Source organism: Uranotaenia lowii, chromosome 3 (assembly GCF_029784155.1).
Source record: "Uranotaenia lowii strain MFRU-FL chromosome 3, ASM2978415v1, whole genome shotgun sequence".
NCBI lineage: Eukaryota > Metazoa > Arthropoda > Insecta > Diptera > Culicidae > Uranotaenia > Uranotaenia lowii.
Genome location: NC_073693.1, coordinates 129,791,221 through 129,818,386, shown reverse-complemented (window position 1 = coordinate 129,818,386; position 27,166 = coordinate 129,791,221). Strand labels below are relative to the sequence as shown.

General features: G+C 32.9%; 2 protein-coding genes and 1 pseudogene across 3 annotated transcripts; 1 reads left to right on the top strand and 2 right to left on the bottom strand.

Annotated features, from left to right (window-relative positions):
• The first annotated feature begins 3,179 nt into the window (after nt 1–3,179).
• Nucleotides 3,180–10,613, top strand: LOC129755824 (uncharacterized). Its single transcript, XM_055752501.1, has 3 exons — nt 3,180–3,243; nt 3,632–3,812; nt 10,226–10,613. The coding sequence occupies exons 2-3, from the start codon at nt 3,798–3,800 to the stop codon at nt 10,544–10,546; spliced, it is 336 nt and encodes a 111-aa protein (XP_055608476.1). The 5' UTR covers nt 3,180–3,243; nt 3,632–3,797; the 3' UTR covers nt 10,547–10,613.
• A 2,677-nt stretch (nt 10,614–13,290) lies between these two features.
• LOC129756445 (uncharacterized) lies at nt 13,291–24,706 on the bottom strand. Of its 2 annotated transcripts, none has more exons than XM_055753322.1 (3): nt 24,550–24,706; nt 13,765–13,839; nt 13,291–13,670 (listed from the first exon to the last, which is right to left on the bottom strand). In XM_055753322.1, exons 1-3 carry the CDS (start codon nt 24,559–24,561, stop codon nt 13,401–13,403), a joined length of 357 nt encoding a protein of 118 aa, XP_055609297.1. In that variant the 5' UTR covers nt 24,562–24,706; the 3' UTR covers nt 13,291–13,400. The 2 variants fall into 2 exon arrangements, with proteins under 2 accessions (XP_055609297.1, XP_055609296.1); XM_055753321.1 differs by having other exon boundaries at nt 13,291–13,682; nt 24,550–24,705.
• Nucleotides 15,607–15,729, bottom strand: LOC129758861 (U2 spliceosomal RNA; annotated as a pseudogene).
• Nucleotides 24,707–27,166: the final 2,460 nt, after the last annotated feature.

Below are 27,166 nucleotides of genomic sequence, written 5' to 3'. Positions count from 1 at the left end.
AGGAAACGCATCCTGAGTGTTTGTTTTGATTGATTTTCGGAAGACTGTCTGAAATAAACATAAATAATTAAATAATTAAAAAATAAAGGAGAATTGAGGGTAAAATCAGCCATAACTCAATTTTCTAAAGCGTGTGGTAGCTAAAACAGCCACGCCATTTTAGGTCTATTTTTGTTCAAAATTTTCTTGTCCAAATCAACGTTTTTCTGGATTGTTTAAAAAATATAAGGAAATTAGAGGTGAAAAAGACACTATATCTGGTGCAACATATCTATTAGCTCTCAATCTTATTTTTCGTGTAATTGTGAAAATCTCTATTAAATCCCATCTTGATTGATTTTCCTAAACTAAAAATATAAATTAACCAAACTTCATTTTCGAGTTTTAAGAAAAAATAGGAATGAGTTGTGAACAAAACGAGACTTTTAAACCCCAAGAGAATTAAAAAAAAGGCCCAAAATCGACTCAGTCTGATGAAACACAGACTTGTATAATTGTTTCTTAATGAAAAAAATGTAATAAAAATGTTAAAAAGTGTAACTTTTTTCTTTTATATTCAAGTTCAGCTCTATTTTTAATCTGCCCCCCTTTTGACATCGTTTTGATAGTAAAAATTTAAGCTCTATCTGGTCAGGATTCGACCAGACCGAACTGAACGCCATAAACTTGATTTCGAGAAAATCAAGTTCAAAGTTCACAGCCCTACCAATTGATACTACTTTACTAGATATCACATTTAATCATTTTACCATCACATTTAGATTCTTATAAAGCCGTCGAGACTATACTGGTCTATTCCTGATCACACAATAAGCCGAAAACTGAAGTTTAATAGCAATATGTTTTCACCCAGTTCACTCTGGTCGAACCAAAATGTTTGAAAAATTGCCATGCGCTATCATTTGACTCGGCAATTTGTTATAAACGTAGGAGCCTACTAATAGGGGCTTTACGAGCAGCACGCAACGACTATGGCTGATGCTTGGAAAATGTTTTTTTTTTCGTTGAACCAGAGTGAACCGAGCCATACAAATTTCGCTCTTTTGAAATTCGGAATATTTTTGATTGTTACTTACCGGTTGCGTTCTGAACGACAGTTAGCAATAAAATAATGCATTTTTTATCGTTTAATGTTAAAAGTTCTAACATCGCTTTGAGTAAATTGGAAAACAAAATTCAAGGGATTCGGTTCAGTCTGGCGGAGCAAAATTTTAACAAATGCTTACAATCCGAAATACAAAGTTTTTAGCCACGGGAACGTTTTTAATCATTTAATTTATCAGATATTAGTTCGTGACGAGCCGAAGATGTGTTTTGAATTGAAAAAACCAACACACAAAAGATTATTTCGCACAAAATCAGTTTTCATGACCGAAACAGACTTTTTGTCTTTACCTCTAAGGTGTCTCTCAGTTCACTTTGGCGCAACGCATTTATGCCATTTCCACTGTCTGCAACATTGAAATTTTCTAATAAAATCAGAAAAAATAGGAAAAATGTTCTGATTTTCATTGGACAGGCAGTTTATTATGTTTCGCATCCGCTGCAATAGATAACTCATTTTTTATCAAATTGGCGTTCAGTTCGGTCTGGTCGAATCCCGAGTTGTGCTCCGAAAGGAATCATCAAATAAGCATCAGTTGCCTGAATTTCACAAACCAGGTATTACAAAAAAAAAGATTGAAAGTTTTGTCTTCTGTATCTTAGTTGTTAGATGCACTAATCAAGTTGAGAAAAGCTGTACTAAAATTTATGCAATACGCATTATGCATTGAGTCATGCGAGCACGTTGCGAAGATTCTCGCTGTTTATAATTTGTCCTTAAACTGACAGCGCTCCAGCGAAACTTGAAGATCATTGCCTTGAGCATGAAACCAAACCGTGTTTAAGACATTATTCTGCCATTGATTAAATCATTACCTTCATTAGGTACATTTTCTGTAGAGCACATGTGTGAAATATGTACGGAAATGCATTCATTGGCTAAAATGAAAATATTGATCAAATAAATGAATTTCCAATTCTGACGGCTAATTTTTTGATTGAAGAAATCCATACTTCTAAAATTCAATCCTATTGACTGATACATCTGTTTAAACCTAGCATTTTCTAAAATTTAGCTTTTCTGCAAAACAACACGAATTGAGCAACACGAGATGTTTCCCTTTATCACAAAACTTGATCGCCGTTCTTGCAAAATTTAGTCAGCTTCAGTGAGGTTTCAAGCCGCTCAAAGGGGACTCGTAGGAAAAAACACAGGTTCGGGAAATTTCTTCGATGAAGTGGATGAAATTCTTATGATTAATTATATTTAACTCGATTTTATTAGAACCGATGAATTCTTTGAATTAATTAAATGAAATTTGAAATAAGTTAACATGCTGGAAGAAGTATTAAGATATGTATTCATTATTTTCGTGTTATGTCACAAGTTGCTTAGAAAATCGTGGAACATTATCATGGAACTTATCATCTCTCCAAAAAGAAAAGATTGAATTGAGATTCAATTAAGTCAAGATTTAAATAAAAAAAACCAATCATTAGTAAATGAAAATTGCTGTTAATATAATCTAAAAATATTTTTCATCCTCGAAATAAAAGCAACGTCGATTTTTTAGGGACAGGGAACATTAAACGCCTGAATGTAGACCACAAAACTATTCTTTCAACATTTTAAAGTTTAAAACGAGATCTAAGTGTAGTTGTACAAAAGAAAGATGATAAGAAACTATACGTTATTGAGTAGCGCTCCCTGAAACTGCTTATGAAACTCTATTGAAAAATAAGGAGATGGCATTTTAAACCGTTTTCCCCGATCCCGAAACAAACATCCGCCAGGAATGTGGCCAAAAAATGACCGCAAAGGGCTATCCCTTCTACATTTTGTTTTCTACCAATGCCAATGCCGAGTCATCGTGCATTATTCTTTGCTCGCTACATAAAGCTATGTTGTTCGATCTTCGTGGCTTTTGCAGCCTTTCCGCAAACATCCTCCGGCCTAAACCTCAAAAGTTAGGGCACACAGTCAACCAACCTCAATGTATCTCAAAGTACCTCATCATCATCCTGTCCGGCAAAGCCCTAGAAGCAGAACGGCCCGGCGCGGCGACGAGAGAATCGCTTTTTCGCAGTCAAATGTAAAGCAGAACGACACAAACAACCTGCCCATTAAGTGTGAAGTTGCCGAAAAAAACCCTCAACCGAAGGGATTATTCTGAATACAGTTGTAGCTTGTCAAACGGGGTAAAGGCACTTATTGTTAGTCTATAAAAAATTCGAATATCGGCTAAATCCTTTAAAAAATCATAATTATGGCATCACTTTCAATTAACCATTCGATGAATTCAAATATGAAAAAAGGATTTTCGAAATCATCATTTAAAATCAAAATTTAAATCTGGAATGTGGAATGTTTTTTTTTCAAATGTTCTTAGCTTTTTTACCAAAACAAAAACTTGTTTATCAGTTCCATTACCTCGAAGTTTTTATTAATCGTATCTTCTTCCGCTGATATCATTCCCTCCATCGCACGAGATCTTTAATTAAGGCAATGATTCTCTCTAACATCAGAAAAATCGTTACTTTTTTCCTTCGTTCTTCTGTGTCGTTTCCTTGATCTGATGGACTAAAGCTGTGGTCGTTCGTTTTATGATGGCCCATATAAAAGGTTGGTCCAAGGTGGAATCCCGGTTCAGTTAATCCTACGCCCAAGAACGGTGAAGACGAGAAACTTCCTGTGGAATCGTTTGAGAAGTTTGAGCAAAAACAACAACAACAACACAAACATCCTCATCATCATGGTCAAGTTAATGGTACGTTCGAAGAATTCCAGTGAAAAAACGGGTTTCTGGCTTGGTTTTCGGGGAGATTTAAACGACGGTAGTGATTTTGGGAGTTGGTGATGTTCTGGGTGCTGGTTTGTGGACTGTGTATTCAATGAAGGAATTCTAAGAAGGTTGCCAGTAGAACAGGATTATGTATGTTTAAGCTTTCTGGAGAAGAATTTTGGTGTTTAAATTACTATGAACGTTTTTTTCGAGAAGCGCAACAGAAAAGAGTGATAAAGTTTTGATAAAAAGAATAAAACTTCAACAATTGAAAAAAGTTGCAATAATTTCTAAGGGCATTTTATACATAACAGTTTCTCAGTGTTGGGAAAATTTTTTTTTGTCAAACTATTAAACGGAAATCTTTCTTTACAATTTTATTTTTATCGACTTAAATCTGCTCACAATTTGAAAAAAAATCGATTCGCGTTAAAGACTTTCAAAAGAGTCATCTTTAATCTGAAGCAATTTTATCTTAAAGGTGACATACTAAAGTCTGGGCGTTGAAAACTTTATGTTTTAAGTTCACACGTAGATGATTGCAAAGACTGAAATACGAATTAAGCTTCTCTTTTCGATAAGATACAAACATACCTCAACAAATTACGCATTACTATTATGCGAAATGCATGAGTTAAAGTTTATCGGAATTGCGTCAAAAACGTTTTTGTTCGTTATTTTAAGACGTTTCTTACTCATGGCTGATTTCAAGAACCTGAAACAGGAGAAAATAATGAAACAAGGACCAGATTTCGGTTTCAGATATCAATTATAAGAAAAATATTGGATTGCATAATTTAAGGCGGTTCTTGAAATAAGAAAAATTCTTGTTTTTTATGTATCGCCAAAATTTATTCTATGTCGATGAGTAAACATACATTTTCAGTTTTTTTAATAATGAGTCCTTTTCAACCACAAAGCATAAAAATCTTTGAAAATGATAAATGTTAACAGAAAAATCCAGCTGTATTGGATTTATTTTTGACATTAAATCTTTTAAAAACTCCAAACTCTTGAGGATCACAAATTGTATTTGTCATGAAATGCCTACCTGTTACAGAATGACCGTATTCATTCTTTATATCTGCAAAATTTAACATAATACTAAAAGTTATTTCCAAATATATTTAAGTATTTGTTTCAAACGAGTTTTTTTATTTGAATTTTTAAATGTAGGAGAGATAAGGGCATCAAGGCCACCTTAAGGAGGAGTTATTTAACCATACAAAACAGCTATAATTTATGAGTTACCTAATTGTTTCGTGTTCAGACAATAAAAAAATCTATTTCCTAATTGGCAGAAACTTGAAAAAGAAAATAAAAACGTTCAAAAATGCATTTAAAAATTTCTTGCCGAAAGATGAAAATCAGTCACTGTAGGGTAAGGTTGCCAAAATTTTTTCAGCACGTATCCGGGCCGGATAAACCGGGCAATTTTTATAGAAAAACCTGGTAAAATTCGGGCATTCGATTTCAAATTGACGACCATAAATCCGGGATATCCGGACAAATTTTGTCAAAACTCAGGAATTCCTCAACAATAATAAAGAAAAAAAAATTAAAATAATTTTTTTTCATCAAAACTCATCGATTGATTTTGAGCCGTATTTTAGGCTTCCAAAAAACCTTAATTTGCCAAATAAAGTGAATAAATCCGGGCAAAATCCGGACATTTTTCAATGAAATCCAGGCAACCGGGCCGGGCCGGACTGTTCTTAAATTTAGTAAGAAATATCCGGGCGAACCCGGATAAAACCGGGCAATCTGGCGAGCTTACTGTAGGGACATAATGAGAAACCCCCCTTGGGGCAGTATAAGCATCATTGATCGGGGCACGATGAGCGTTTTCTGCCGTGGAATCTCGCAGTGAATTCAACTCGATGAAGTCAACTGAATTCTAGAGCTTCAGCTTAACTAGTTTCATCAGACGGTTCAGCTTATTGGTAAGGTGTTGGACAGATAATCGGAAGACCTGAGTCCGATTCCTGGTCGAGGCGAATTTTTTTCATTTACCATTCATCATCGATGCATTTTGAACTAAACCTTGAGTCGTAGATCCATCATGGTGGTTTGTTTGGCGAAATGAAGCTGCATAACACAACAATCAAAATAATCAATCATGAATGGTAAATGAAAAAAATCACCTCATCCAGGAATCGAACTCAAATCTTCTGATTACCGTAAACTGGGGGAACTTTGATCAGCGGGGTAAATTTGATCAACATGAAATGTTTGCACATAATCATCATTAACTAAGTATAAAGTTAAAATATCTGAAAACTGTTTACTACGTTTGAAAGCCTGTAAATAGAGTTTCAAATAAGCAAAGTTTGGTTTCTATTAGGAGATTTTTTATATTACTTAAAATATAATTTCAAAATCTTAAAATATCTGATTTTTTGAAGGCTCACAAACAAACAACTCTCCTGATCAAATTTAAGCGTTTAGGAGCAAATGGATTGTTTAATGTGAAAGTTCAACTTTTTTCTTGGTTTAGGTTAAGTTTCAGTGTTATTTTTATGGTCATTTGATGATAATTTTTGGATATTGAAAAAATACAGTCATTTTCCATGAAAAAGCCTGTATCGCAAAAAATGGCTAAAAACCCTATCAAATGGTTAAGTTTGAAGAAAAAAAGAACATAGGAACAGTACGAGGGCTAAGGGAATTGCATAAAGGTAAAATTTCATTTGTTTTTCAGGCCAAAAAATATTGAGAAATGTTTATAATTTTTGCCCCTAAATGTATGCAACAACACTGTCTATCTTTCGAGTATATTTGTTTTTGAAAGAAAACGTTGAAAAATTCAATTGAGTCCAAACAAAAAATTGCTGTTATCGATGTTTTGGGCCATACCAGGCTTAATGGCATCACAACAATAAATTTGAAGATGTTGAGATACGTAAAAACCATTGTTATCAAAGTTACCCCGAAACTCGAAATCTGGTTTTGTTACAAATATTTAATTATAACCACAAATGTCTTTTGAATTTACTGCAATCAATGATCATGTTTAATACTCCTCACCTCAGTAAGGGTTTTAAAGCTTTCAGGTATTACGAAAATCCAACCCCTTCCAAAATATGCAAAAATGAATGAAAAAAGTGATCAAAGTTCCCCCAGTTTACGGTACCTCTTCGATACCTAACCAATAGGCTAAATTATCAGTTGTAAACTAGTCAAACTGTAGCTCTATAATTCAGATGACTTCATTGATTTGAATTCGCTGCTAGATTCTACAGCAGAAAATGCTCATCGTGCCCCGATCAATGGTGCTCTGTTCGGCCCGAGTCAGCAAGCTAAAGTAAAAACGCGTTTTAAAATTGATTATAGCGAAAAATCCCAAATTTAATAATGGTGAAAATTGAGGAACAATGTGTACATTATATTGAAGTGCGGACAATAGAGATCAAGATGACTTGACAATCATAAGATCTTATTTTCCGGGGCTAAAAAATCATAATATTTTCATCACTTGAGGACCGAGTTGGTTTTTTTTTTAATATTTCTGTAAAGATGATAAGAAGTTTTCTTTTTTGCTGAAAAATCAATACTATAGGAAGTGCGATACTAATCCTCATGAAAATTTATTTGAGAAAATACGTACTATTGTAGAAAAGAGGAGTTCTTACTATGCCCCGGGTGGTCGTTCTGCCCTAATCCCCCTATTTGAAAACTTCAATTAATATCTTCGACAAAACGTTGCTAAATCAAGTGTTTTAATTTTATTCAATCCTTGATTTTTTGTATAAACCCTAGATTCCAGTAGGATTGGTCGATCTTGGATCAATCTTTTCAACTTAGATTTTTGATTTTTTGGATCGATTCTTTAGCATTGAAAAAATCGATTTGATCGGTTTATTTATGGATTCCTTTTCTCGCTGAGCGGAGATATTTAGTTCCAATTTTGATGACCGATTTACTGTCAAACCGTGCCATCTGTTTAGCATATCTAGACTAATCTTGATAAAATTTCCCGGATATTGCATACCACTAAGTTGGAAAAAGGTCCTAGCTGGTCCAGTGTGGATTTCATTGAAAAAAAAATCCAGTTTTGTCCGAATCTAATCAGTCTATTTGCATAACCAATCAAAAAACTCAAATTGATTTTTCCCGGTTTTTCGGATATCATATAAAAGGAACCGGTAATTAAGTCTCGTTAAAAACAAATTGAGATTATTTTAATGTTTTATTTTTGCGCCCAAAAATAAAACTTTATGCCAAAAGTTCAAAATCTGCTGATGGGTTTCGATAAAAAAAAAAGTTGCAAATTCTTTTTTTTATTTTAATTCAATAATGTCTAAGAATTTACATGAATTTCCTGGCATTTTGCCCTGATTTTGGGTTGAAAATTTTGAACTTTCATGCCCGGATTCCGCCAGGTTCTTAGATCAAATTGCCCGGCCCGGATAAACCCGGGAAAATCCAAATTTAAATGTTGATAAAAAGTGCTACCTTGTTAACAAAGAAACAGATCGATCTTTCAGAGATCGAACCTTCAGCTCTGTTTTAGGTGAATCGATCCTTCGACCGTTTTACTGAATCGATCTTGGAGATCGATCTTTTCCTGAAGATCGAACAATCCTTTTCCAGATCCATGAAACAATCCAATTAATTTATTTTAAGCCTGTGTAGTTGTGTTTAGATTCACTTAAGAAATTCAAAATTATAATTTGAAACAGATTTCGGGATTTCTTTACAGAACCCGAAAAACACATTGAAAACGAGAACAGTGATTTAAATTTTGGTTTTGGATATTTCATGAACAAATGGCTGAAAGAGAATCAGAAGGAATCACACTTTTAAACTATTTTTTTTTTAATTTTGGCTTAATTCAGGAACTACTCACAATTTTAGTTGTCGAATCCGGTACTTTTTCGAAAGAGAGAAACTAAAATCATATGAATATGAGGTTTTTTTATGTTTATCTTTTCCTATCAAATTCAGTTATTATTGAGCAAAGTAAACTGGGGGAACTTTGATCAACATGAAATTTTTGCAGATAATCATCATTAACTAAGTCTGACGTTAAAATATTTGAAAACTGTTTTCTACGTTTGAAAGCCGATAATTTGAATTTCGAATAGCCTTTATAAATTGTTAGAGATTTTTTATATTCTTAAAATATAATTTTAAAGTTTTTAAAAATCTGTCTTTTTTTAAAGACTCACAAACAAACACCTCTCATAATCAAATGGAAGCATTTAGGAGCAAATGGGTTGATTTTTATAAAAGTTGAACTGTTTTCCTTTGTATAGATACAGTTTTAGTGATATATTAATGGTCATTCTGTGATTATTTTTTGATATTAAAAAAAACGGAATATTTTCTATGAGAAAGTCTTTACAGAACAAATGGCTAAAAACCCTATCAAATGGTTAAGTTTGAAGAAAAAAAGAACATAGCAACAGTGAGAGGACCTAGCAAATTGCATGAAGGTATAATTTTATTTGTTTTTGAGGCCAAAAATATTGAAAAATGTTTATAATTTTTGCCCCTAAATGTATGCAGCAATATTGTCCATCTTGTGAGTATATTTGTTTTTGAAAAAAAACAACGTTAGAAAACGTCAGAAATCCATGTGCTTTCAATCTAAAATTTTTATTATCAGTTAGGTCTAAGAGTTATAATCATTCATAATAAACAACGAATATGAACTAGTACATTTCATTTTAAGTTTTTTGTTAAACAATTTTTATAGAAAAACATAGCTAAGAAACAGTTTTAAGGGGCCGTTCACATACCACGTGGACAGCTTAGGGGGGAAGGGGGGTATGGAAATGTCCACGCTTGTCCACGGAGAGGGGGGTAGGGGTTTGGGTCATGTCCACGTGGACATATTTACTTTCAAAATATTTTCTAAAGGTGAATAAATATTAAGACGTTTAAATCAAAATCTACAAATGACAAAGCTTACCAGTTTAAGTTTAAACAATTAGTAGCTACTTGAAGGCAAGTGATAAATATAATAATTAAGAAATTTAAAGTTTTTAAGCACAATTCATATCAAGAACTTCTTATTCGTTTTTTTTTTTTCAAAATCAGTCATTTCTATAAAAAAAAAGGCAAAAAGTTCACCATGGTGCTTTCTAACTGTCAAATTATTTGTATTTAAAAAAAACTATTTCAAATCTGTCCACGTGGACATCCGGGGAGGGGGGTAGGGGTTTGGCAAATGTCCACGCTTGTCCACGGAGGGGGAGGAGGGGGTCAAAAATCTCATTTTTCTGTCCACGTGGTATCTGAACGACCCCTAATATGTTTCAAAATTTAGGGAATGATGATTGGAACGTGTAGAATTAACAAACGTTAGCTGAAAAAAATTGTCCTTGACCTTTTAAATTGCTTTTACCCCAAATTTTATGGCAAAATAAACTATCGAAATTCCCATCTTCCAGATTGTCCTGTTTGTCTGCAGCGTGATCGTAGCAGCTAGCGCAGATCACGGAAAGAAACAACACCAGCCACAGGGCCATGGTAAACAGCAACAACACCACCAACAACCACAAGGACACCACCAGGCTCAGGGCCACCATCAACAACAGCAGCAACAACACCACGGAAAACAACAGATCGGAGGAGGACAGCATGGAGGACATGCTCAACCTGTGCCACACCATGCCCAGCCAGCCGTTCACCATGGCCAGTCGGCAGGACACGGACATGGCAAGGGAGGCAACATCCATGGACAGCAGCAGAAGAATCATGGACACCATTGAAAGAAGTGTGATAATAGCTTACAACAGTAAAATGTATCATAAATAAAAACATCGAAATCCTTTTTAAGTTGTGGTAGTTTGACTTTATTGAAAGAACGCTATCAATGCCTGATTTTTTTTGTTTTGTTTTTTTTGCCTAATGTTGCCAAAATAACAATCGTTGGCATAGAAAGTTATTTTATTTTATTTATCTTCAGTGTGGCTGAATACAAATTATTTTATTTTATTTTTTATTTATATTTATTTATTTTCTGCATATTTTCATCTCATCCAGATTTTTTTTAAATATGAAACGAATGAAATGAAATTCAATTCTTTTGTTAAGAATAGTAACAAAATTACAACAAAGAATATATGAATAATGTGATTTTTTTTATTCATTTCTTGAAGTACATTTTGTATACCCTAAAGTCAAAAGATACATGGAGACCGGAAGTGCCAAAAAAGGTATGGTGGGGGACGCCGACCTACTGTGGTGACACCGCCCATGGCGAAGATCGTCAAGAAGCGGCTTAAGAGAAATCATTGTCGTAGTGCCACTAAATTGTCAGAGGTTCTCAACACATCGGATCGAAGTCTCCGTCAGATCCTGAAAGCTAAACTTCAGACCAAGCCCTACAAGATCCAAAAGGTTCAAGACCTTACGGTTAAGCAGAAACAAGAACGGGTAAAAAGAGCGAGGGCGCTGCTGAAGAGGGCCGCGGAAGGAAGGTTGAAGAATATCGTGTTTATCGACGAGAAACTCTTCACCGTGCCATAATTCGTGAATAAGCAGAACGACAGAGTTCGCTTGCCAGACTGATCACGAAGCCATGCCGACTTGCTGACGGCCACCCGGCGACAGAAACCAGCATCGGTGATGGTTTGGCCCTGAATCACCCGTGATGGCCGGACTCCGCTGGTTTTTGTCCCTGAAGGAACTAGTTCTACAGAATGTCGTCGAACCGTGAGCACGTCGACATTTTGGTTCCAGGGATTTTGTTTTCCAACATGACTCGGTGCCGGCTCACAAAGCGAAGAAAACCCAATTTTGGATTGCGCTACATTTTCCAGGGTTCATTTCGAGCTCCGAGTGACCGGCGAGTTCGCCAGACCTGAACCCTATAGACTTCGCTGTTTTGAGTATGTTGAAGGCCGAAGTCTGCTCTTAGAAACACGAAGGTGTGGAGCGAACAGTTCTAACTTTACCAGTGTATTTTGAAAAAGTAATTTGTTTTATATATATTTTTTTTCCTAAAGAATTGTATCCGTCATTTATATATAAAGGATAATAAAAAGATATAAAATAAGTTGTTTGGTTTTTTTATGTAGGTTTATTAGTTTATCACCTATTAATGACCGAATTATGCAAAAATTGGTAAATTTACATGAGCACTAGCATAAAAACTAGTGGTAATAGATAAAATTTGAATTCATAATGCCAAAATCTTTAAAAATCAGCTATCAAAACAAATGAACCAAAAATTCGGTTCTTCAATTATGAGTCCTAATCAATTGCAATTGAAATTTGAAATTAACATTTTTTGTCTGTAACTGGATTAAAACTTTGAATTTTAAATATCATAAAAGGGTGTCCATGATGAATGTACACACTATGAAATTGTTCTAACTTTTTAACCGTTGGGTAGAATTTAATGAAAATTTGGGTGGATTCACTTCATAGTGCATTGTTTACATCCTGCAAGTTTAAAAGTCCTGTGATCAAAACTCGCGGAAATGGAGTCGAAAGAACAGCTCGTGCGTGATAAAATCTTGCGCATTCATCACGAGAACAAGGATCTCTCGTATCGTTCCATCGCTAAAACGTTGGGAATCGCGAATTCCACGGTGTCGCGAGTGATTAAGCGGTTCGAGGAACGATTGACCACCGATCAGAAGCCCAGAAGTCAGGGACGGGATTATGTCATAGTCATAAGCCAAAAATTACGACTAGTGACCCATTTTTTTCCTCACATGTCGTTAGTTTAGGATTTTTTCGAAATGAAAGCATGCTATAAATGATTATTTTGGTAAATAAAGATTTTTCCATTATGTCATTGATCATTGAGATCTCCTATATTCCAGTCATGACATGATGGTTAAAACTGGTCATGACAAAGATCACCAGTGCAATTTTTGGCTGCTTCGTTTCCAAGTAAATTTTCAATATGCTGTAGTATGACAAACGCTAACTAGCAATAGTATTAAACAAATGAAAATAGAGATAAGTGATTGCTATGCCTTTTTTTAAAGATTCCATTTGGTTCCCAAATGTCATTCTTCGCTCACTCTTCTCATACGTGACATTTATTTACCTCGCGTGAATATGAATGGTATTTTCATTCACGTGATAGGAATATTTCTGTCATGACATGACCCATGACGGATCATATTTTCTTGGGTATAGTGATCCAAAATAGAATTCGCCGTCCATATGAATGAATGAAAAATTTCAAGCCTACCCAGAAGTGAAGAAAAAAGTCCTATTTCGTACATTACCAAAAATCACAACCGCATAGTTGGGGCCTTCAATGGAAACAGTATAGTTCATGACCTACTTGATCTGAAATTTTCGTCCACATGCGGTTATTTGTCGAGATGTGCTTCTTGTAGATTGATTAATGGATTTCTAAGGGGATTTTCCGAATTTCCAAATTTGAAAATTTTCTTTTTTAACATGTTAATATTAATATATCTTTTCCTGCTTCAAAAATATTAAAGTTGAATGGGAACATTTTCTTTCTTAAAAAATCAAAAATTCACCATACGTTTTTCAATGATACACACTACATATATTTAAATCAAACTGTACACATGGGCTGGCTTCATTTCGAACATGGGGCATCCTGAAGAGTTATCGCGTCAAGTCAAATTATTACCACTGGTTCCATCCACGGTGGCCACCGGCTCCGGCCCAACCTGCTCCGCCTGGAGCGGCACCGTGGCGGTTCCACTGGCCCCAACCGGCTCCGGATCCAGCTCCCCATCGGCTTCCCCACTGGTCACCGTAGCCGCCCGCTCCCCAACGGTTGCCCCAACGTGGGTCGCTCTGGGGGTTGTTCCACTGGTTCCAACGGTTCGCTCCCCAGGGGTTGTTCTGATGGGCAGCCGGATTGCCCCACGCTCCACCCCACGACGTTTCCGACTGGTCCAGTCCCTGCCGGGTTGATAGAGAGATCAATTTCGATTTAGGAATTTAAATTGTGTGTGTGTGTGTCTTAGAATCAATGCTTTATTACCATAGCTCCTCCCTGAGCTGGCTTGGAGTCAGCCGGGGCGCTGAAGGCCACCGCGATCACAGCGAAAAGAACGATCTGGAATAGAGGTTGAAAAATGATCCGTTATTTCAAACAAATATCAAATAATGTTTTATAACTCTAAACCAATTCCACAAGGATGGTAAAGTACACTAATAAAACAAAACAAAGTTGAATTGCTTTTAAAAAAGATAACGATTACAAACAATTATACTTTAAATTTTAAACTGTTCTTTAATTCTATATCACCTTTACAACATAAGCCCTTTCTAACTTTGAATATCCTAATCCACAAGATTCCACAGACTTTGACTACATTGATCAAAAATATAATTCAATGTTAAAACTAAAAATCAATATTTACAACAGTTAATTTCAAACTCAACATTAATACAATATCCATCAGCAAATAAAATGTTAATAAAATTTAGGATTATCTACATACAAACATAAAAGTTCAATTTTTTTTTTCATGAAAACATTACTCAAAAATTCTGCAATAAATCATGGACGAGTCTTGAACCGAAACGAAGCTTTTTAGACCCCAGGGTTTGAGAAATAACCTCAAATCAACCCAGTCTAGTGTACCATTCGATTCTTCATATCTTAATCCACACATATCTGGTGAAAAACTGGGATTTTTTTTATAATTTAGAACACCTTTTCGATTGAATTATTATTTACCGAATCCGGAAAATATATAAAAATCGAGCACCTTGACAACATTGATGCACGTTTTCTGAAACTATCATTTGGGCACTAACACCGCTATGATCCTTCTTGTTGTGTTTGAAGAAAAAGATTTACAGCTGGAAATTCAGAAATACAATTATATTTTGATCAAATGGCAAAAAATTTGAAACCTGTTAGCAATTTTTTAGAGAAATTAGTTCCTATACATTCAACTAGAATATGTTTTTAATATTATTACTGATAGAATTTTAAAGAATAATAATAAAATTCATAAAGTTATCATAAAAAATCTTAAATTCTTACTATCAGGAATGGAAGCCTGAGTTTATGCTTATTATGGCTAAATAAGCTTTTTAAAAAGTAATAGTTATATCATGAGGCTGAAGGCTGGCAATTTTAACAAACTTATTTGCTTTCAAATTTAGATTTTTGAAAATCTTTAAGGAAATGTTATTTTTACATTGTGTTATGAGTTCTAAATTTTTATTTTTCCAAATATCTGAATTTGAATATTAATTAGAAAAAAAATTGACGACTATTCTGAATTTTGTTTCCTTTTCATTTTTTTTAAAATCAAAGTTTCAAAACAATGTTTTTTTCCGGTAAGTTATTAATAAATTATTTAAAGTGATGACTCTTATTCTGAACTAGAAATTTTATGTCTATACTTTTGAAACACCAGAAAATTAATGCGAATTAAGATTTTGAATAAAACCAGAATTTAAAGCTTCGAACAAAAAAAACAGTGCATAGAAATATACATCAAATATAACAAGAGATTTAAAAAGAATTTAAATCCAAATGCAAAAACAATCAAATCCGGTTAGAAATTAATCATGATTTAAAATGTTTTTGACAAAATACGCAACTATAGTTCAAAATTTCAAGCTCCGAATATTTTGTCACCGTAATTTGAAATATTGAGCCCTGGAAAAAACAAAAGCAAGAAACGAAGTTTTCCAGATTAAAATTTTTGAATATAAATATGTTCTTCCAACAAAAAAAATGTGATCAGAACTCTAAATTCAACAGTGGAAAATAAAGACAAACTTATAAAAGATATTTCAACAAAGTTTAGTTTGACTATAAATTTCGGTAAATTTATTTGAAAAATAAAAACTAAACAATTACATTTGGTAAACTTATTTAAATATGATGTTTATTCAATTTATCGGTCTAATCGATCTTGGGTAAAGTTAAGCTGATAAGAACAGATACTACACTTTGATCTTAGCCTTTAGGCTGAGAAGCGATAATCTTGGGGAAAATTGATAAGAACGTTATTTTGAAATCTGCTTCAATGTTTAAAAGTTGGTCAGAAAAATGCAAAAATATTTAAGACAACTTTTAACCTATTTTCAAAAAATTCAGAGCACCAAAATAAATTTAAATATTTTAAATTCATTTCAATTCAAAAAAATGTTATTTTTTTGACATCGTGCAATTTATCAAAACCCTTTTGGACGTGGAGTTTTTTTTTATTTTTTTTATGAACCTTTACATTATCTTGAAATGAATGAACTTGTTTAGATGCACTTTTGTTTGTCAAGATTTGAGTTTCATATAGAAAGTTTTGAAAACTGCAAATTGAAATTGAGATAAAAAATTTATTTTCAATGATAGTGAATGTCATAGTGTGTCGTAGAACGAAATGTATCTGGCCTAGACAAAAATAAAAACTTGGAGTTCAGTGTTAAAATTTTGATGATTATATTGGTGATTGATTCAACAGATTTTGAAATTCCTAAGAATCTTGAGACATTTCGTATTCGAAATGTTGTTATAAAATCACCCATCGAAATGATAATCGGTTTTTTACTATCTAATGATGGTTGTTCAAAAACTATCCTATATAGGGGAGATGAGGGCATAATAGCCACCTTAAAGAAAACGCTTATTTAACCATAACGTTGTTTCTAAAGAGTTGACTTCGGTAAAAACGGATATGAGATCAGTTACTTCTGCGATAGAGGCGTCACAGGAATTTTTATCTTCGAAATTTGAAGAAATTCAGACGGATTTCAAAGATTTAAAATCCCGGAATGATGCTCTTGAAGAAGAAGTATCTGGTCTCAAATCCAAACATTCCAAACTTTCAAATCAAGTACAAAAGCTAGAAACGAACCTTGATAGATTCAATAGAGAGGCTATTTCTAAAAATTTAATGATTTTTGGAGTGCCGTTTCAAAATGGCGAGAATACTCTAGAACTTGTTCGTAAAATATGTGGGACTTTTAGTTACGATTTAAAACTTGAATACATAGAAAATGCAGTAAGACTACTTTCTTCGAATAAACCCAACGAAAAGCTACCACCAATTAAAGTATTTCTTAAAGACACTTTTGTTAAAGAAGAGATATTCAATAAAAAACGAAGCTTTGGGAAACTCGCTTCCTCTTTAGTTGACCCGACATTTGTGTTAAACGGAAAACCATTCAATATCACAATTAGGGACGAGCTTACACCTTTATCAATGGAAATTCTGAACGAGTTACGTGAATATCAGGACTTACTAGGAGTAAAATATGTCTGGCCTGGTAGAGGCGGTGCTATCCTTGTAAAACAAACAGATACTTCTAAACCAGATGTTATTAAAACAAAACTTGAAATGAACCATTTTATGAGCAAGCACATCACTCATGAGCACAGCACATCACTTAAAAATAAGAAGGGCTGTGGACCTGATAATTTCCCAGTAAGTGTTTTGAAAAATTACCATGACAAATTCTCTATCATACTTAAGGAATATTTTAATTACATTTTAGAGACTGGAATTTATCCTGAATGCCTCAAAATCGCAAAAGTTATTCCTGTTTTTAAGGCTGGCGATTCCCATGATATAAACAACTACCGTCCAATATCTACCTTAAGTGTTTTTAGTAAAGTGTTTGAAAAACTTCTTGTAACCAGAATTGTAAATTTCCTGAACCAGCATGACATACTTTATAAGCTGCAATATGGTTTCAGATCCGGCTCGAGCACACTAATTGCCATCTCAGAACTAGTCGACTCCATTATATCTAAAATTGATTCCAAAAATATTGTGGGAGCATTGTTTTTGGACCTTAAAAAAGCTTTCGATACATTGAATCACGAAATATTACTATCCAAACTTGACAAATATGGAATAAGAGGAACAGCTAATAATATCCTTCGCAGTTACTTAGAGGGGCGGAAGCAATTTGTAGTGATTGAAAATACCAAAAGCGTGGTAAGAAATATTGATATTGGTGTACCACAAGGTAGCAATATAGGTCCGTTACTTTTTTTGTTGTATGTTAATGATCTCTGTAACTTACCATTAAAAGGCACAGCACGCTTATTCGCTGATGATACAGCAATCTTCTACTCAGCAGCATCTACTGATATTATCATTCAACAAATTGAAAATGACTTGAAATTGTTATCTAAATATTTTAATACCAACTTGCTCTCACTCAACTATACGAAAACCAAATACATGTTATTTCATTCTTCACATAAGAGATTACCTCCGAATATTGACCCAACGATAAATGGAAATGTTATTGAGAGGGTAAAATGCTTTAAATATTTAGGAATCTACCTAGATGAAACTCTTTGTTGGAGTCGTCACACAGAATATCTAGAGAAAAAAGTTTCTCCTCTTTGTGGTATCCTATGGAAATTGAGAAATTTTGTGCCTCAACATGTTTTATTGAAATTTTACTTTGCGTTTATTCACTCTCATATTAACTATCTTATTATGATATGGGGAAGAGCTTCCTTGTCAAATTTACAAAAACTTCAAACTCTCCAGAATAGATGCTTAAAAAATATTTATAGACTTCCGTTGCTCTTTCCTACCCAACAGCTCTACACCTTAAGAGCCCATAACATTCTTCCATTAAAAGATCTTTGCGATTTACAAACTGTAATATATGTCTACGACAATTTACACACAAGTTTCAATAATCAAAACATCCATTTTACAACGGGATTGCGTACTCATAACACTCGCCAGTCAGATTTTTTACAACGAAGCCGATCCGTGACATCCTTAGGTCAAAAAAGAATATCATTTATTGGTCCAACTAAGTACAATGCCTTGCCTAATGAAATAAAAACCATCAACAACCGTTCCACGTTCAAAATCAAAGTAATACAGCTATTAAAAGAAAAATTGAGTCGTTAAAAACCGTTCGATCAGTGACCAGTTTTCTTCTTTTATAATTAATTTTTTGTGAATTTTTGTAGCAATTTAGTTTCTTTGTGTGTTCTTTTTTTTTATTAATTATTTAAATTATAATGTCTTATTTGATTAAATGTTTGCTTAGTAGTATTAATATCAAATAGTGGATCTCTTTAAAGGAAATCTGTTTTCCATTGAGATCCATGTAGTATTTAATTTAGTATTATCATTACATTTCCTCGCACTAAATTTAAACATTTCAGTTCTCAGCATGAGTAAAATTTTGCCCGCGTTTTTTATTATTTTTTGTTGCTGCCAGACATGCTGAGAACAGTAGCGTCCATTACCAGGGGGCTCTAATGAGCTTTTTGGTGTGGGGGAGTGTGATGGGCCGCTACAAAAAAAAAAAAAAAAAAAAAAAAAAAAAAAAAAAAAAAAACCATAGAGAACAGCTATAATATGTGAATTACATCATTGTTTCGTGTTCAGACACTCAAATAGTCTATTGCTCAATAGGATGAAACTTAGAAAAAAGATAAAAACGTTTAAATATGCATTTTAAAAATTTTGGCGAAAGCTGAAATCCAGTCTTTGTAGGGGCATAATGAGAATCCCCCTGGAGCAGTATAGGCACCATTAATCAAGGCAAGATGAGCGTTTTCTGCCGGGGCATCTAGCAGCGAATTCGACTCGATGAAGTCAACTGAATAATAGAGCTACAGCTTGACTTGTTTCATCTGTCGATTTGGCCTATTGGTAAGGTGTCGGAGAGGTAATCATTAGACTCGAGTTCGATTCCTGTTCGAGAGAAACAAGACAAGCTGTAGCTCTATTATTCAGTTGACTTCATCGAGTTGAGTTCGCTGCTAGATTATACGGTAGAAAACGCTCATTTTGCCCTGATTAAAAGTGCTCTGTTCGCTCAAGTCAACAAATTTAAGTAAAAACGCGTTATAAAATTGATTAAATTAAAAAATCAAAAATTTTATGATTGTGAATATTGAGAAACAATGTGTAGATCATGTTGCAGTGCGTACATTTCAGATCAAGATGATTTCAAAGTCATAAAAGCTTATTTGGTGGTGCTCAAAAATTATAATATTTTCGTCACTTGAGAACCTAGCTGGTTATTATTTAATATTTCTGTAAAGATAAAAAGGATATTTATTTTTTTGTGAAAAATTAATACTAGTAGGTAGTTTAAGAAAATACTTATTATTGTAGAAAAAAGGAGTGTTTATTATGCCCTGGGTGCTCGTTATGCCCTTATCTTCCCTATCTTTTGAAAAAGGTGATTTTTGGGAAAAAAAACCCTTTTTTTTATAACACCGCGATTCATGCATAGTTTATCAATTTAAAACAATCGTAAAAATCTGTTGAACTGTTTAAAAATATGTATTGTAAATTGACAAAATTCTGCAAGAACATCTCAATCATTTTAAAAGCTTAGACAAATGTGTTTAAAAAAATTTAAATAAAATTTAAATTCAAGATTACTATTTCTTTACTTCAAATAAAAATTTAAAATTTAGAACTGCAATTACAGGTTTGATAACGCTTTCAAATTACAATTTTATATGGAATTGCATGATTTGAATGCAAATTCAAGATCTAAATGAATAGTAATCAAATCAGCACTTAACTACAGACTTGACTTGCCAATAACTAACTCTAATTTGGTCTTGGTTTTAAAAAATTAAACATTTTTTATAAGACTTTGACCAATTGTTAATAAATGTTTGAAAAGAAACGAAACAAAATTGCTATAACGAAAGCATTTTTTGAATGATTTCGATTGGAGAGCTAAATAACAGGTTTAATATATGCTGTCAATAAACCTTATCGACCAATTTGAAACCGAAGCCACTTTTCAAGTATTAAAGTGCTTTGAGTATTCCCAAGTATTTAAAGCACAAAAATATACAGCATCGTGATTTTGTAATTTAAATATTTGGAAATACTCAAAGTCTTATAAAAACTGTCAAAAGCACACAAATTTTTAACAAAGTTCCATTGACGGAATTGTTGAAATTATGTCTCAAATCTACATCACTCACAAATTTCGTTACTTATTATATTGAAATTTGTACCATTTTCAATCTTTTTCCTATATTTTTTTTTAAACCTGAATTCAAGAAACTATCCCGATTAGGGTCTGTCAGCTGAATTTTCAGTTAAGTTTACAAAATCACAGAATCAAAAATTTATCTATAACTTTTTTTTATTAATCTAAGGATCAACATGGAGGAACAATCTGCAAAGCATGGCCGTAGGAACGGGGGGGGGGGGGTTTGGGGGTTAAACCCCCCCCCCCCCCCATGAGGGTCCAAAAATGCCAAGCAAAATGTTCTTCTCTATACTCAAAATTACGAATTCCCAATAAAATTTTGATGATCGACTAAAATTATACAAGAGTAACAATAGCTTTTCAGAAATAAAGACAAAACCTAAAAATCTTATCCCAGGTCAATCATTCTACTTCAGTTTAAAAAAAAAATTTAACTTGTTGATAGAAATTTGATCCCGAATATCCTTTTTAAATGGGATAAGACTAAACTCGGCAAATCACTCAGATTTTGCCAGAATTTTTACACTTGATTTGCAAAATAAAACAAAAATTTGAATTGAGTTTCGAAACTGAGGTATTTTGCGTCTTAAGTTTTTGAGTAAATTTCAACAAAATTATATGATCGTTTTTTGAAAGCTCAATATGTGATTTGAAATTTTGATATTGGCAAAAATATCCTGGATTTGCACGGTGCGGTTACTAGCGGAAAAATAATTTAAATTAAAACTCAATATCTGTGATGAGAGTTCGGATTCTGTATTCGGTTTATTGTTACTGAACTTCAGTTTGGATCATCATTGCGCAAAAATTCTGATTCGAATCTTGATTTTGAATTTCATACTATATTCATTCTATATTCGAAACTCATGATTTCGGAATATTGAGAGAAAGTATTTAAAATTACAAACCATTTTTGAGATTTGAAATTTTTACCTTATTATCTAAAGTATCTAAAGTTTCATAATGTTGATCCAGAATTGAAAAATCTTAAACAGTGTCATCATTCACAATTTTCATCCAGATTCAATTTCGAACAAATAACTGAAGAAAGAATTCACATTTAAAGTCAAACATTCAGATTTCAAAGAAGAGATTTCTGGTTGAAAATTCTGATCAAAATTTCGCTTTTTGGCTCACAGTTATTAAGAACTATTATTTAGAGCTTAAATTCCAAAAATCGTTTTCAAATTCGGAATCTAGATTTCGAACTCATGTTTAAAAGGCTGTACTCAGATTCGGAATCAAAATTAAAAACTCAGATTCAACTCGAAGTTAATGTTTAAAATCAAAATTTTAATATTGATATAAGCATTTTATTAAGAATTTAAATTACAGGCGATCGCAATTTCAAAATTTTTATATTGGATTTAAATTAAAAATTTTATATTAAATCAGCGTCAAATTTGAAACACAAACAAGAAGAAATCACAAATTTAAAATACTATTTACGATTTTTTTTTATTTCACAGAATTATAATCATGAAATAAATTATCAATGGTAATTTTATGAGGCCAAAGAACTTGTATTTTATTTTTAAGTTAAAATTCAACTGAAAACTTATTTTACAGGTTTTTGTTTAACATTATTTATATTGCAGATTCTTCTTAAAAAAGGTTCAAACTAAAATCTTGAATTTTTATCGAGAAGAAAATAAATCTGATTTGAACCGCAAACTTAATCTCTTACTTTTATTTCAAATATTTAATAATTTTTTACCAATGCCTCAAATGGTCATGCTTAAAAAGAGTTAGCTTATTGTTTTCTAATTTAAGAAAATATAAAAAGTTTTTTTAATGAATGTTCAAATCCCTATTTTTTTTAAACTTCTTGGCAAATCGGCAACTTTTAAAACTTGTTTTCAAAAATTAGAATAAATTCCTCACTTTGAATGTAAAAAACTGAAACCTTAATAATTATATAAAATTTTCATTTTTTTAACTATTCCTTATGTATGCATTGTTCAAGCAAAAATGTAAAAGGAAAAATTTTGTCACCAAACACCCCTCCATGATCCGGTTCTTCCTACGGCCCTGCTGCAAAGTATTGAACGTCATCCTTTATTCTATCAAATTTTCTGAACTAAAGAATCGCTCCTGTCCCAACATTGACATTTGAAGTTTGCAGATGCGTTGAATTCTGGATGTGTGTTTAAACCCCTTTATTTTAAAGAGTTGAAATTCTAAAAGACATAGAAATGTATGTTAGCAAAGGTTTTTTTTTAAAGAAGATTAAATTTTTGAATACATAAGATCCATTTGATTTCAGCCCCATTATTATTCTGGAATATTAAAATACTTAAGTTAAAATTCAAATATTATGCTTTATCAACAAAACGTTACGTCTCAGTTAAATAATAAAAATGTTGAATAATCTTGCCTTTTCTGAAGCATAAATATTTTTTTATGATAATATTTTAATATCATTTATTTTGACTCCATGCAAGACCTAAACTTCCGCTTGAGATTTAATTTGAATTTTTGAACACCTTTTTGCTACGCACATATAACATAGATCAAACCAATTAAGAAGAGAAAAACAATATCAGACATTTTCAGTTGGAAAAAAGCCCTTCTTATATTTCATTAAAAATAATTTTAGTATACTATATATTTAGGACGGAAGGTAATTAGATTGTTAAAAAAACATTAGTACAACTGTTTGAAACGCTGAAATTTAAAAAAAAATTGTTTTTGGCTCTTCTGACTCAAAAGGTTGCCGACCACTGCCCTAGTCTAAAATTATTTCTTGAACATTGAAAAAATTGCTGAGTTTACGCATTTGAAAAAGCTTTTCCTTCGAGTTTATTGCCTTTGTATAGGTAAAAATAAAATTTTCATTTAAAAATATTCTTTAAACATTTGCTTTAACTTTTCAGATGATAAGTTAGTTCTTATCCGTTCTGAATTTTTTTTTTTGTCATAATATCTAAAATTTAAACCTATGTTTTTTATAAAAAAAAGTGTTTAAAATTGAAATCGACATATTTAATAAAAGTTATAAAATTTTAAATCATATTGGAATGGATTCAAAAACACAAATCGGAGTGCACTGATTAAATTTTGATAAATATATAGGTGATTGATTTAAACGATTTCAAAATTCTCAAGTGTCCGAAACCAAACATCAGAATCTTGAGAAATTTCGTATTCGAAATTCTGTTACCAAACACCCATCGAAATGATAAGCGGTGTTTTACACTCTATCAATGACTGTTTAAAGTTTAAAAATTAACCTATATATGTTAAGCACATAGTCGTACAAAACCGAAAATTTAATTAAAAATAAAATTATCCAAAGTATAAAATGAACATGAGGTGGAAGAAGGACACAAATGGGCCTATGGAATCATCCCAAAAAAAACGCCTGAATATATCTATTGAAAAAGACTAAAGAAATGGCAGACGAATCAATCACCTTTGTTTAAGCAGTAATTAATTTTTGTAATTATTAAATTTGAAATTTTATTCAATTTTCAAATTATAATTATTAAAATGTAATTTTTAGTACGGTGTTCAAAACAGGAATACAAATTTGAATACTTGAAGTGTGTACTGAATCTATCATTCAAAATTTTAAGATACTATCTTAGATATTTTTGAATGATTTTAACCGTTTTTATTTCATTTAAGAGTGTTTTTTTTTTCAAATTTAAACATTTTAGAAGGTATTAGTTGAATCTGAATGTCTACATTGTTTTTATTTGACGAATCTTTGTTAACGAGGCTCATCAGTTTTTATTCAGCCAACAATTTTCTATCCAAATAATTGTTGTGAATTACAGCTAGATTTGACATTTTTCTAATCACAGTTACTTGTATATTGTTTTCCGTTTATGATGTTTTATGGTGTACTTACGAATTTGAACATTTTTGGACGGGATGAGTTCGACTTCGGGGAGAATCCTTTCGGAAGCACTTGTCACTTGTTTACAGCTGAGATTGCAATTCGATACTGCATAGAAATTAAGCTAATTGGCCAGCTTTATATAGTTGATAGTCGCGATTTAGACGATCGCTTAATATCGACCTAAGTACACTAAGCTTGGGTGTAAGACTTGTGAACGTGGATGATTTCAATCATTTCCAGCTGCTTTCCAAAAGGCCTAGGTATCCGCCAGTTTGTAGTAATTCTCAGCCCATCAGACAAATGGGTGATATTTCAGTAAATGGTAACTACCCGGCCACCAAATGCCAGATAGGTTACATACAACGCAACGGCCCACCAGGAGGAGTTACTAAACTAATAACAGAGACCTGACGCCTTACGAGACGAGACGGTACATCGCCTGGCCACGAGGATGTCAGCTTAAAATTAAATATGGGCGACTAGAACGACTATGGCGATGATGCTGATGCTGGAAGGGTTTGGGGCATCTCAGAACTTTGGATTCTAATGCGAAAGTCGTACATCTTACTAGAAATAGATTGATTTTCCATACTCCACCCTCTCCCATTTGCCGCTGCACTGCTCAGAAAGCGCACAAAAAGTCAACAGAACGTAATTAGAGATAATATTTTATTAAATTTACTGTTGGGAAAAGAAATCTTGATTGGATATGTGTGTAAAAGCCCTTTAAGTGGAGTCTCGTATGAGCTACCTGATGGGGGCGGTAATTAATCATATCGGGGTTTGACATTGACTTTGCCTGCAAAATACAAAGGAAGATGCATCTCATACTAGCAACAGCTGACTAGTATGATAGCGCCTGTTCCAAGCACTTGTCTTTTAACGTAAGATAAAATCCTCGCCGATAGTGTTAATTTTCTTTGACAGATTCCAACAGCTTTGGTGAGCAAATAGTTTCAATCGGCCCGTTTTGATTGATGCCTATGATGCCGGAATGTTCATTGATAAGGACTATACTTAAAATTGTTACCACTCGACCATAGCTCACGATGCCCCGTTATTCATGCCATATCGACAATGATGACCTTCATTGGTGTTCTAAAAGCGCTAATTTGAGGATGAAAAGACTGTAATTATCTAGAATCACAGCGTAATAAATTATTGTATGCTTCCTATTTGCTGAGAAATATTATATATTTTTATAATTTGAGTAACAATGTAAGGATCTTCTTCCTCAATAAATTATCCGAGCAGCAAATTGAACAGTAGGTAAGAGATTTTGAAAGTAGATAAGTGTTCTTCAAGATTGCTACGAAACCTTTGAAAACATTTCGAACATTTTCTTTCCAAAAACTCTGTGTCAAACTTTCTTTTAACTATAATTTGTAAAACGTTCAAATAACGCCAATTTCAACTTTTTCGATATTCTTGTGCATTCCAGGAATTTGCGCACACGGTTCCAGGTTCCAACCTCCTGGAAAAATCCTCGGAGGAAGTTTTCTATTTCAAGAAAAAATCCCGTTGTTCGCAACTCGCGGCGAGGTTCGTTGAGGCTGTCAGATCCACGGAATCTTTTAAAGTGAGTGATTGGAAGAAATTGGAAGGTCCGAAAACATTTTCGCGATTTTCAAAAACGGAAAGATGCCCAGTCTCGCTATAAATCCAACATCAAAAACAATTCCCCAGAACAAACAAGAAAAATACTAAACGCTGTTGTTTTTTCCCGGGTTTGATCCTACACTCAGAGGAAATCTTATTATAAATTTCATAAGATACATCTTATGAACCACTTTTTTGCGTCCAAACTAATTTTTCATAAGAGTCTTATGAAATTCTTTCAATTTTCATACGATGTTCTTATGAAAAATAGAAGAAACGGCATTGTGAAAAAATGATGAACACATTCATTCATAGCATCAGTTTTTTTTTCATCATCTAACAGTACGAAGCAATCGCCAGTTCATAGTTATTATAGTTTTCCTTCAATGTTAAATGTTATTGTTATCTCCGAATGGTAAGTTCGATTTGATGTTTTTGGTGTGAACGTTGAATATATTAGTAAACTAAAATACATTATTTGTTTACTTTTCAGCAAGCTGATCGGCAAAACGGCAAACGAAAGGTCCAAGATTAGGATGCGGCAAAAAAAAAAACTTTGATGGAGCCGTCTGTTGATGCGCTGCTGATGGTGACAATGAAGGATTTAATTTTAAACGAATTTGGCAAACAATAAATTGAATGTTTTCAGCATGAAATATCGAGAATTTGTCTTATTAGAAAGTGATTTACTGTTTCCATAAGAATCTCTTATGAAAAGCAACAACCTCTCATTGAAGTAGGCGTTCATCTTCAGAATTCATTCGCGTCATAAGACAATCTTATGAATTTCATTAATTTTTCTTATGGCGCCACTTCATAAGAGAATCTTATGGCATACATAATAGTATTTTTCTGAGTGTATAATACCTACACTCAGAGGAAATCTTATTATAAATTTCATAAGATACATCTTATGAACCACTTTTTTGCGTCCAAACTAATTTTTCATAAGAGTCTTATGAAATTATTTCAATTTTCATACGATGTTCTTATGAAAAATAGAAGAAACGGCATTGTGAAAAAATGA